This window comes from Pseudoliparis swirei, chromosome 11 (genome assembly GCF_029220125.1).
Source record: "Pseudoliparis swirei isolate HS2019 ecotype Mariana Trench chromosome 11, NWPU_hadal_v1, whole genome shotgun sequence".
Lineage (NCBI taxonomy): Eukaryota > Metazoa > Chordata > Actinopteri > Perciformes > Liparidae > Pseudoliparis > Pseudoliparis swirei.
In genome coordinates this window covers 2,325,898-2,337,199 of record NC_079398.1, presented here as the reverse complement: position 1 = coordinate 2,337,199, position 11,302 = coordinate 2,325,898, and the positions used below count along the sequence as shown (strand labels likewise).

General features: G+C 41.7%; 1 protein-coding gene across 9 annotated transcripts in view; it reads left to right on the top strand.

Moving 5' to 3' along the window:
• lrrc9 (leucine rich repeat containing 9) overlaps positions 1 to 11,302 on the top strand; it is a 34,264-nt gene that overhangs the window by 17,440 nt on the left and 5,522 nt on the right. For 3 of the 9 annotated variants that reach the window (XM_056427168.1, XM_056427167.1, XM_056427166.1), the window contains exons 1-27: positions 5 to 1,338; positions 1,541 to 1,681; positions 1,881 to 1,944; positions 2,041 to 2,111; positions 2,806 to 2,988; positions 3,435 to 3,590; positions 3,730 to 3,938; positions 4,052 to 4,183; positions 4,285 to 4,458; positions 4,577 to 4,697; positions 4,959 to 5,094; positions 5,187 to 5,327; positions 5,412 to 5,539; positions 5,714 to 5,887; positions 5,972 to 6,091; positions 6,272 to 6,463; positions 6,553 to 6,678; positions 6,785 to 6,925; positions 7,124 to 7,301; positions 7,439 to 7,659; positions 7,756 to 7,878; positions 7,967 to 8,097; positions 8,192 to 8,300; positions 8,395 to 8,534; positions 9,033 to 9,169; positions 9,625 to 9,842; positions 10,665 to 10,733. In XM_056427168.1, the coding sequence (XP_056283143.1) occupies positions 1,018 to 1,338; positions 1,541 to 1,681; positions 1,881 to 1,944; positions 2,041 to 2,111; positions 2,806 to 2,988; positions 3,435 to 3,590; positions 3,730 to 3,938; positions 4,052 to 4,183; positions 4,285 to 4,458; positions 4,577 to 4,697; positions 4,959 to 5,094; positions 5,187 to 5,327; positions 5,412 to 5,539; positions 5,714 to 5,887; positions 5,972 to 6,091; positions 6,272 to 6,463; positions 6,553 to 6,678; positions 6,785 to 6,925; positions 7,124 to 7,301; positions 7,439 to 7,659; positions 7,756 to 7,878; positions 7,967 to 8,097; positions 8,192 to 8,300; positions 8,395 to 8,534; positions 9,033 to 9,169; positions 9,625 to 9,842; positions 10,665 to 10,733 (4,056 nt within the window). In that variant the 5' untranslated portion in view covers positions 5 to 1,017. Of the gene's footprint in view, positions 1 to 4; positions 1,339 to 1,540; positions 1,682 to 1,880; positions 1,945 to 2,040; positions 2,112 to 2,805; positions 2,989 to 3,434; positions 3,591 to 3,729; positions 3,939 to 4,051; positions 4,184 to 4,284; positions 4,459 to 4,576; positions 4,698 to 4,958; positions 5,095 to 5,186; positions 5,328 to 5,411; positions 5,540 to 5,713; positions 5,888 to 5,971; positions 6,092 to 6,271; positions 6,464 to 6,552; positions 6,679 to 6,784; positions 6,926 to 7,123; positions 7,302 to 7,438; positions 7,660 to 7,755; positions 7,879 to 7,966; positions 8,098 to 8,191; positions 8,301 to 8,394; positions 8,535 to 9,032; positions 9,170 to 9,624; positions 9,843 to 10,664; positions 10,734 to 11,302 lie in introns of those variants that run through there. The other 6 variants (XM_056427174.1, XM_056427171.1, XM_056427170.1 and 3 more) reach the window with 6 other exon arrangements.

The window sequence follows — 11,302 nt, the reverse complement described above, 5'->3', positions numbered from 1 at the left end:
CGAGATTGTTTTAGTTCAGTGCGCCGACGATGACGTCATGCCGTCCGCGAGACTCAGGATGGCCACCTTTATTTGGGGCAACACGAAAAAGGGCATTTCGTCGTATTAGTGGAGTCGAGTGTTTGACATTGAGAGAGTGAATAACGGCTGAATTACGCTCGGTGTGAGGAAACGGTGACTCGACGCACATATAATAAATATAATGTGTTATTACTTATTATATTTATTTATTGACAAAGTCAATAAGACTAACTGATTTTTTTATTTAAATGGCCCGAATTATATACAATGTGACGTTGTGTATAAAAGTGTGCCTAAAACAAAGCAAGCGTTATATGGTGTTGTGAACTTGTTTCTTGCGGTGTGGCGCCCTCACGTGGGAGCTCAGGTCGGACCCGGGCCGTTTCAACATGGCTGCCTAGCAACCGCAGCTGCGTGCCTGGACACCGACCGACACCAAACATTGCTGAACACAGTTGGGCCTCCGAGGTTTCCCCCCAGAAGACCGACGTATTATGGAATTGTGGACACTAGTGTTGTTGTTTTAGTCTTCAATGCCAGGTTCATTTTAAATGATGAGCTTATGTTAATACGGCACTAAGTGATGTCCCGTATCTAGTGTGCCCTGTGTTTACCTTGCAGGTAAGTTAGCTTAACTTTAACGTCATCAAAGTTAGCATGAATGTGATGAAATTATGATGTCTGCTTACTTACTAACCTCAGTTATTTGTTACTATCCTCCCTTCTGGCAGCCTCGTCGTCATGGCGGGTCTTTAGTCTCCCAATTGACCATGAGTGAAATAAAGCCGTAACTACATGTAATATTTGTCTCGGCGTTATCTCAGCGAAACATTTCAAAGCAGAAAAGTTATGACACAGAGTGAGAAACAAAAGCACTGCGGTGATGAAGAGGTGGTCAAGGAACTGGTGAGTATGAAATTCACATTAAAATGATGAATGGTATCTCGGTTTAAAATTTGAAATGGCTTCCAACAACTGAATTCATCATCTGATATCATGTTGCAATGCAATGGTATATTGCTATGTATTTGTACTTTTTACTGCCTTATCGTTTTCTTTTTTCAAATTAGGATTCTCGTGAATGTTTTGTATCAACAGTGTTTGGCCATCGGAGTTTCCTATGACAATATTGCACACGAAGGAAGCACCGTCAGCTCACTGGAGATCTTCTGTGGTGGTCTTCCCCGCATGGTTGGGCTTTCGTTCTTCCCACGGCTCTGCCAGTTTACCGTATGGGGCCAGAATATAAAACACATTGAAGGACTTGAGTGCTGTCCTCTACTTCGGGAGCTCTGGGTCGTCCAGTGCCACCTGACAGTAAGTTTTGTCTGCACAATAATCAAGTGTGTAATGCCTTGAGTCATTAGAGTTTGGTTGTATTTTTTATTGGGAGTGATTCCAACTTATTGTTGTACTGTAGAGTTTTTTAAACCGTAGACAATAAAATCACATTTTACCCCCTTTGTGGCATTTAATGGCATAAAATCGTGCATGCATTAACCATTTTATTATGTTGCAGGGGATATCTGGGCTACAGAACTGTCTACAACTAGAGAAACTTTACCTGTATGATAATCAGATCTGTGAAATAAAGAATTTAGAATTGCAGATCAATCTAGAAGTCTTGTGGCTCAACAACAACTGCATAACTCAGATAAAGGTTTGAACTCTTGTCTTTCTGTCTGTTTGTTTATCATACAACATTTGACAATATGTGAAACTCTGATTTATTTTTGTATTTCTATTGATTTGGCTCACAAAAACAGCATTTTACACAACCTAGTAAATCAATAAATATGGCCGTGTGTTATTTTTAAATAGCATGCTCCTGTTTGTATGTGTTGTTTTTCCATCTCAAGGGCTTGAATACACTTCATAACCTCAAAGAACTAAACCTTGCTGACAACAATATTGAAAAGATTGGTATGTTTTTACATTCCTCTGTATTTTTGTGTCAAGTTTGATTGCAACTCGGTGAGCTGTTTGAAAATAATCAAATACTTTAAAACTTCTTTTAAGGGCATAACCTTGATCCTAATGTCAGGCTTCAGAATCTTAATCTGTCTGGGAACAAGATCAGCTCATTTAAGGTGAGAACAGAAATATGCTATTGACATTTCTTCTGTAAAATGTTTTCCTACTTATTTGTAACATCTTATTAACATCCTTGGTCTGATCAGGGCTGTTTAAAATTCTTGTGAAATGTCGGGGTCAAGTCACATTTTAAATTACTTCTACAATGGGCTTGCTGCATAACACTGTCACAAGGTATTGAGTAGCATCATTTCAATGTATATAAATCAGCATTCAATGATATACATTCATGACCGCATCTATTTAAAAACTAATTAAACGACTCCGAGATTTTTGTGACATGACATTTTTCGTGTGAGTCAGTAATATACTTAAGACATAAGTTGCTGACAAGTTCATTTTGACAGGACGGTATTTTGGCTCTTGCTTTGATTTGATAATTAACACCTCGATCATATTCCTGCAATCCACCTTTTGTCACAACCCAGCTTGGCTTTTAGGAATGCAATTATTGTAATTCATTGTACTGGGTGCCACGTTTATTACAACCACTGCAGCATCAAAGCAATTGCTTCTTTGTCATTACAATGTGACATTTCATTTTAGCTGATGTAAAGCAAGTATTTATTACATCTGTTTTCTTTATATTGAATACATGTTGTGTTTTTAAGGAATAACTGGAGCCTTAGAGTGAAGAAAAACTGTATTACTGAGATATCCTGTGTTCTGCTGTTGATGTTGGTGTAACAGGAGCTGACCCTGCTTTCCCGCTTACCCCATCTGAGAGAACTAGCACTGAAGGACCCAATGTCAACTTCGAACCCAGTGTGTCTTCTGTGTAACTACGCCACGCACGTTATTTACCACCTCCCAGGCCTCCAGCGACTTGACACATACGATGTCTTCAGCAAGCAAGTCAAGGAAGCAGCGGAGGTATTTAGAAGACCAGCAGGATTTCTGTGTTGCACCAACTGAGCTCATCTGGGTCTCTGCTATGCTCGTCAGAGGATATAACATGTTCTTGATTTATGTTAATTGCTAATGATTTGCTTTAAGTTTAAATATAATTTCCCTGAAATGTTCCTTAGCTAGCTTCAGAGATATGAGAACAAATGACAACATCACACACATTTGTTCTGTATTTGGTCAAGACACATTTCTTAATTCCAAAATTCTCCAGCTGTTTTTCATTACATATGCACATTTCCCTTTAATTTAGCTTGACGTATATATAATATCTTTGGCAACCTTGTTTAGGTATTAAGTAACATAAAATATGGTTTGAACAATGGCTATCTATATAAACAAGCATGTTATAGTATATACTATTTATAATGTGTTGCATCTGTGCATTTCGTTTGCCCTATTTTCCCCTTTAGTCCACAGTAATGAAGAAAATGATGTACTACAACATGCGTGTGCATACTGCTCAGAGGAACCTGGCTGAGATCCGACTCAGTTTGATGGAGAGGAAGAAAACTATGTTACAGTTCCCAGAAGAATGCATCAAAACACTGAATCACGCCCTCAAGAGTGTATGTACAATCCTTGAAACATTTTAGAAATGATTTTAACAGCTGTAAAAAGAGAACAGTTATCTAGCTGTGGTCTCCAGCTTCAGAATGCTGTTGCACAAAGTTAAGAAAAGCTGTTTTCATCTGGATGCATACCTAGCTTGAAGGTGAGCTCTCCAAGGTGCCAGCTAGTTGTAAGAAGTCTGCCAGCACGATGGAGGACGGATCGACCCACCTGGTTGAAGGTTCAATTTGCAGAAGTGACCCAACCACTGACTTCAGTCGCGATCCTGCCATGGAGCACAAAATACTCAGCAAGATTGAAGCACTGAGGGAGAGACTGGTGCTAAGGACGAGGAGGCTGGATGAGTCTGTATATTTGAATAAGATACAAAGATAATTTGACTGTGCTTTATATAATTTAGCCTCATACTGTGCATGTTCCTATGTTGTAGGAATAATGCTCCCTCTTCTGTATTCAGGATTGAAGCATGGTATGAGCGGGGTCTGACACAAGCCACGAACATGATGGAATATACAGTCCAGTTTCTATTGATGGAGCTGGAAAGTGTTGGAAATATTCGTTTGGAAGAGGGCTGCTCCAAGGACCCATGGTACATACTTGGTACAATATTATTAAATACATTTACAAAAATGTTCAGTTCACAAAAGCAGACCCCCTAAACTCATATTTTCTATATTATGTATCCAACAGGTTTACTTCCTGTTGCGACCTCTTGCATTCCCGCTTCTCTCATTCAGACTTTAAGGTCCGTAACATCGCTGGCATTAAGATCAATAGAGTTATCCGCATCCACAACAGCGCTTTGAGGCTTCGCTTTGAGGACAAACTTCACACCCTTCTAGCAAGCAAAGAGTCTGCTTCACAGTAAGTTCATCTGAATTGCAATGTGATGATAATTTAATTTAATTTTCCAATAACGTACAGGCATTTTAACCGTACTATTGTCATTATAAAAATGTATTTCTAATCTAAATTCTCCAAGCAGGAATTACAGACGTCGGCTGGAGCACTTGTTTTCCATCGCTGACCCTGAAAAAAATAGCGAGATGGAAGACATTCTGTGCATTTTAGAGGAAGGCTTCAAAACAACCAAACAAAATAAGGTGTGTTTACTTCTGTCCACCTCCCACAGCACTCGATCGTTTTCCTCTAAGCATTGAGAAAAAAATTCACGCAATGGATTAGTAACTTCACTATGTATACACAACAAAATGAACAGAAGTTGTAAACAATTTGTTTATTAAGCAGAATGCACTGGATGGAAAAGTGTGAAATTAAAAGTCACCCTTTGTGTACAGAAATAACTACACGCGTGCTATGAAATACAACTAATTTCTTTCCTTACAATGTTGACTTTGAATAAGGCATTGGAAAGAGAGGGTGCTATACCTCTATCCAACAGCCTGAGTGTGGTTGAACGGCCCAGAATTGAACACACACTGCGTCAGGCCAGCCAAGATGAGTCCAAGCACAGTACGCACACAATCCACTTCAGGCACGGTGAGTTAGTTTTGCTCACAGTTTTATATTCCCCTTAGCTGAGACAGTTGTTTTTTTTGTTCTTCTAAAATGCTATCGTTTTGTGCCTGTAGGTCAGGTTATTGTTTCCAAAGTTTTTGTGGGCCACAGCATGCCTATCCGAGAGGGAGAGCCGCTGGACAGAAGCAGATATCCAAGGGCGTGCTCTGTATATCGCAATGTGGACACTAAGCACAGAACTGCAATAAGTGAAGGTATGCTGTATTACAAATGAAAACAATACTTGTTCAGTCAGTATTTGTGAAATGCATTTCCATCGGTGTGTTTTTTTCATTCAGAGAGACCCAACTCCTCAAAAACACACACAGGCCCCGAGTGCAGTCCCAGACGACGACAGTGGTTTGTGTTTGACCATGAGCTCGTCCTGCCCGAGTACATCATTTATTTTGAATACATCACCACCGGGGTATTTAATGCATTGGTTTTGTTATTGTTTTATGATAAATTATATAACAGAATTCAGATTTTTTTTCTTCTTCCTAGTTGCTTAGTTGTTTGACAAATATTCATTTAATTTGAATACCTAAGTCATTAATGATGTACGAGGCAGTTCATGAACCCTGTGCCACGTTGTTACTAGGATCAAGAACAATCACTCAGCTCAGGCATTGATGATACTCCGTACAACAACATCGACTTAGACAGGGAAGTCCTCAACATGGAACCTGTGCTGAAACCACAGCTCAGGTTGTTGAGCTTGGATGACAAAATTCTGCTGAATGTGGCCAAAGCCAACGTCTTCAGTCAAATCACCGTAAGGCTTTTCAAATGACAACTAGAGTTTGAAGCCATGTCATGTCCTCACGATAATCCTATCTTCAATGTATTGAACCTCCAGGTGCTGAACCTTCATGGCAACAGTCTGACGAAATTAAAGGAGATTTCCCGCCTCACCGCTCTGAGGCATCTTACCATCAGCTTCAATAGGTTCACACAATTGGATGACATTTCTCACATGGTAGGGGGAGACAAGGGATGACAACAGGAAATGTTATTATTAAGTTTAAGTCACGAGAGTCATAATAGAGCGACATGTTATAGTAACTTATGTAACATTGAATTAAATGTGAGAATGTTTTTGACCATATCATGAAGTGGAAATGTTTACCATCTATTGTCTCTGTTACCTAAAACACAGCCCAACCTTGAGTTTTTGGACGCCAGCTACAACTGCCTAGTGACCCTAGAAGGCCTGAGGAGGTTGAGACAGCTCAAACAGCTCGACCTGCGCTGGAACATGCTGACCAAGGCCAGAGAGGACACAGCCGTGCTGAGAAAACACACGCCTGCTCTGCTGAAGCTTGACACCCGATATAACCCCTGGATCAGGGTGCGTGCTGTTATCCAAAATACATATATATTATTATTGTACAAGGAACAATAAGGAGGTATACAGTGACGCTGTTTTCCTTTTTTCAGTCCAAAACAGTCCGAATGACCATACTGGGCCATCTCACAACCCTCACCCACCTGAACGATATGATGGTAGCAGAAGAGGAGGCTGCTTCTGCTGTTCTGATGGCTGCTGGATCCAAAATTAACCAGGTTAAGGTCTTTCAGATATCGTCGGTTGCTTTGTTTTTTTGCATCAACCTTGCATATCTCAGGATGCACTGTAATTAAATCAGACCTGTTGACACTCTGCTCACAGGCATCTCTTCTGGTTCACTCGAGTACCGACAGTGACCGACCCCGCAGTCTCAGCCTGCTGTCAACGGCCCAGCACCTATGTCCTCTCAGTCCTGCACCCTGGGGCCTCGCCCGAGAGCTGGAGCTTGACTGGACTGCAAAGGTGAGCTACAGACTTGTGTGTTTCTCGCTAAAAGGTGTGATTCTCAAAAGTGCAAGTGTAAAGCTTGAGTAAAATGACCCCTCCAGGGAGTTACCATGATGCTTGATAATACTGTAGCATAACATGTTTAATTGTAATACACTTTTACAAAATGTAATGTTTTATAAAACATTTGTATGTACCCTTAATATTGGCCAGATCACTGCCCTGAACTTTGACAGCCAGGGGATTTCCAAACTGATCAGTTTGAATAAGCTGGTCAACCTTCGCTGGGCTTCCTTCAACGATAATGACATTTCTAAAGTGGAGGGTCTTGACAGCTGCTTGAAGCTGGAGGAGCTTTCCCTCAACAACAACAGCATAAGCACACTCAATGGTTAGTCACACGATCAACTTGACAAGGAAAATGGGATGACAGAGTTCAGTACCTGTACCGTCTTCTTTTGTAAGTCTTATACCCCAACACAGGAGCATCATTATTTCTGTGTCGGTCTTTGCCCTCTGTTCCTCCAGGACTATCAAAACTGCATTGCCTAAATAAACTGAGTGTAGATGGGAATCAGCTGTCTAGTCTCGATGCCTCGGCCCTAGATCAGCTGCCTCACCTGTCCTTTATGTCTGTGGAGAACAACTTTATCAGTTCCCTGCATGGCATCCAGAGAGTTCGCTCCCTTCTTGAGCTCTACATCGGCAACAACCAAATCTCTACCTCACGTGACATCTACTATCTGAAGGCAAGTGGGAGAGAAAGAAGGACAACAGGTTTTCACATGGTCCCTCCTGTTTTCCATGCATGCTGTCTAAGCTCATATGCTCCTTTTTGTTTTCAGAGATTGACAAACCTCATCATTCTGGATCTTTATGGGAATCCTTTAGTGGAGAAACTGGAAAACTATCGTATTCATGTGGTTTTCCACTTACCCTTCCTAAAAGCTCTGGATGGCATTGCAGTGGTATTTATGAACAACGGCAACCAGTCAAACCTTTCAGAAATTGGAGTGATGATGATGTAACCACTAGTTTATATGTTGTTTTCACTAGGAGGTGACTGAGTGTGAAAATGCAAAGGATATGTTTGGAGGACGACTAACCCCTGACATAGTAGCAGAGAAGCTGGGCCACTCAAACTACACAGACATCACCTACCTTACCCTCCAGTCCTGCTCCATTAAGTAATGGCCTGACTAAATGGACATATTTAAACACAAAATATGTCCATTTATGAGCATGATTGTAGTGATTTATATGGGTTTCTTTCCTTCACAGGATGGTTGATCTGTCTCCAGCAGATCTGTTCTGTAGCCTGCGCAGCGTCAACTTTGACCACAACGACCTCACCTCTTTTTCTGGTCTCATTTACCTGCCCAACATCAAAGTATAAACTACACCGAATGTCAAAAAACAACCGGCTGGCTTGATATGCACCGAAGCCATGAACAAATGAATTATTTCCAGTGTCTTCTTTATAGGCTCTGTGTCTGAACTACAACCACATTGAGTCCATCCTGCCCAGACTGAAGACGCAGACTCCTCTCACCAACAGACAGATTCTATACAACAAAGTTCACTCCAGTGGTTATGGCCAACAGAGCCCATCCAAAGGCAAAGGGTAACACCGTTACTATTTCACATGTTCATGTATTTTTACATTTGATAATGTTAGACGATTGCCGAGTGTGAATAATGTGTTAGCTATAACCTGTAGGGGGCAGCATTGACCATCCAGTGGATGAACTGTCAGTTTTATCAGATTTGTGTCTCATAAATATCTAGTTTTAAGCACTGTTTCAAGATGTTTTGATTTGATCTCAAAAAAGTGTGTTGTATTAGTCCTAAAATAAACTAAATATGTAAATATCAAAACATATATATTAAGTATTAGTATACCGTGAGAATAATGATAGGGCCTTTAACCACATCTTTTCATGGAAACCAGTACATAGGCAGTGCTGTGACAGGACACGCCTTTGTTTTCCCTGGCTGTGATTGCCTTTAGGTGGTCTATGTGTGTGAGGTCTGACCAGTTAAATCAGGCAGCGGGGGGGGGGAAGAGATGTTCATTTGACCACAGAGGTTTTCAAGCTGTCATTCTGTGACTTTGTTTAAGGGAAGCTGCGCCCACTGGCAGTCTCGAGCCACTGATGGGCAGCCTGGAGGTGCTGCATTTAAGTCACAATGGCATCTCCAATATGGCCAATCTGCAGCTCAGCAGGCTCACCAATCTTAAAGCGCTCTTCCTTCAAGGTATGTATGGTTGGCGTACCACCCGTCCCTCACACAGCCTGTTAAATGTGCAGTGCATAAAGCCTGTGAAAAGGCAAGCACCGAGAGCAAACTCTCCATAGACTGTAGGCCAGCTGGGAGATGAGACCCGAAGAAAAGAATGACTGACTTTCTTTCAACCGCTTTTGTTGGCTTTTGAATGAGTTTATCTTTGTCAGAGGGTTTTGTCCCACAAAGCTGACCCCACTGGCCCATTCTTCAATTTTTGTTTAGAGACCTTTCAAAGCCATCTCTGGAATGTCGGTGCTTTTTACACCGGGGCCGACAGACACCCAACAAATGCTCATGTTGCCTTCAAACGCTGCATTTTATATTGTTACGGTTGTTTAATTTACTCTCTTTTTTTGTACATATAAATATTAGACTATTGTTTGAAATATATTTTCATTGGTTTGATGAAGTCTCTCTCGCTATAGGCAATGAGATCAGCCAGGTGGAAGGACTGGAAGGTCTTCACCAGCTCAGGGAGCTTGTGTTGGACAGGAATCGGATCAAAGCTCTGGCTGATAACTCTTTCATAGCCCAGACGGTCCTGCTAGAACTGCACATAGCAGAGAACCGGATCCGGGAGCTCAACCATCTCCAGCCTTTGACTGAGCTCCGCAAGCTCTTTCTTGGCATGAACAAGCTGCAGGTATTCTCCTTTAGCAGCAGTGGATTCCTGTCATGTTTATATTCACATTTTTTATAAAAAAACTTGCTATTCAGATTATTTATAAAACCGCCTTAATTACTCACAGCCCAGTGATTTCCTGAGGTGACCACCAAGGTCACGGTAAGCTTGTGTGCAGTTTTTGATTTCCCACCAGTTTACTGATTGGTTAATATGAAAAATGTGTCTGATGCTTGAATGTATTGTACGCAGTATGCAACAGTATTACTTTTCCCTTTATTTGCAAAGTAAGACATGGAGTATAGTAATCAAGAGTCATTACCACCCCACTGTGGCATGCGAGGGGTAGCATTAAGGAGAATCAAGTTTGATTGAAGGTCAGGGCCGTGTGTATGAAGGGGAACAATCAGGACAACGTGTAATCAGCTTCTCAGTCTGCATCTGCTTCTCACCCAGGGTGAGTGATTTGCACTTTTGTAGCTAGTTCCTTCTTCCCTTCTCATCCTTAATGTTTCCATGCATTCAATTTAGATATAAAATACAGCAATCATCCCGGCACGACAGTTCTCGCAGTGTTTACAGCCAAATGCAAGCATAAACCTGGGAATGAGAACCACCTCCATTCCCTGTTGCGTGCCCAAACTCTCTCGTGAGATTAATGAGAGCTCGCACATGTAATCTCCCCCATCAGCTGCTTCCATCCTCTCTAACCCAAAATTATGAGAGGTCCACCTCTGATTCAAATCTTTCCATTTTCAACACACAGTAGACTAAAAAGGTAAAATGAGGCAGTAGTGAATGCCATATTGTTTAATAAAATCTTTGTTTCTTTACTTTTTGTAGGACATCACAGAGCTTGACAAACTAGAAGTTCTTCCTTCGTTGACCGAGCTCTCTGTTGTTGGTAACCCTGTAAGTGTTCCAAGTGTTTGTGCATTACCGGTATGTCATTTATGAAAATGTGTTTTCCAAGTTTGTTTTCCTATAATGAGTTGTGCCTAGTGATGTGAATCTCCTAGCTTTCAGTCACGGAACACTTCAAATTCTTCCACTCGCTAACTAATGATCAAAAGCATGTGAACAGGCTCAATTTCTCACTTGCACAATCTAAAACACTATCCCAGTGTAACTCTATGGTTCCAAGTTAAGCGATTACATGATGGGCCATCTGCTGTGCCTTAAACTGGCCGGCATCAGAGACAAATCCCTTGACCAACTGGCAGGGCACTATTGGCCCGGTTACATCACCCATCTGGAGCTCATGGATCAGGCCTGAGCGGAGCCTGCATCCCTGGGCCTCCCAATAGTCCATTGGGCAATGCTCAGCTGTGGGCGCCACTATTCTGCTGGACCCCTTCCCCCTTCTCTTCTCGGAGGGGGGGGTAATCCTGCCGTAGAGGTAGAGGCCAACAGCCACCCTGGAGACAATACCTCCTGCTGTTGACTGCATGAGATTGCTACCTCACCCATGTTCACAAGCC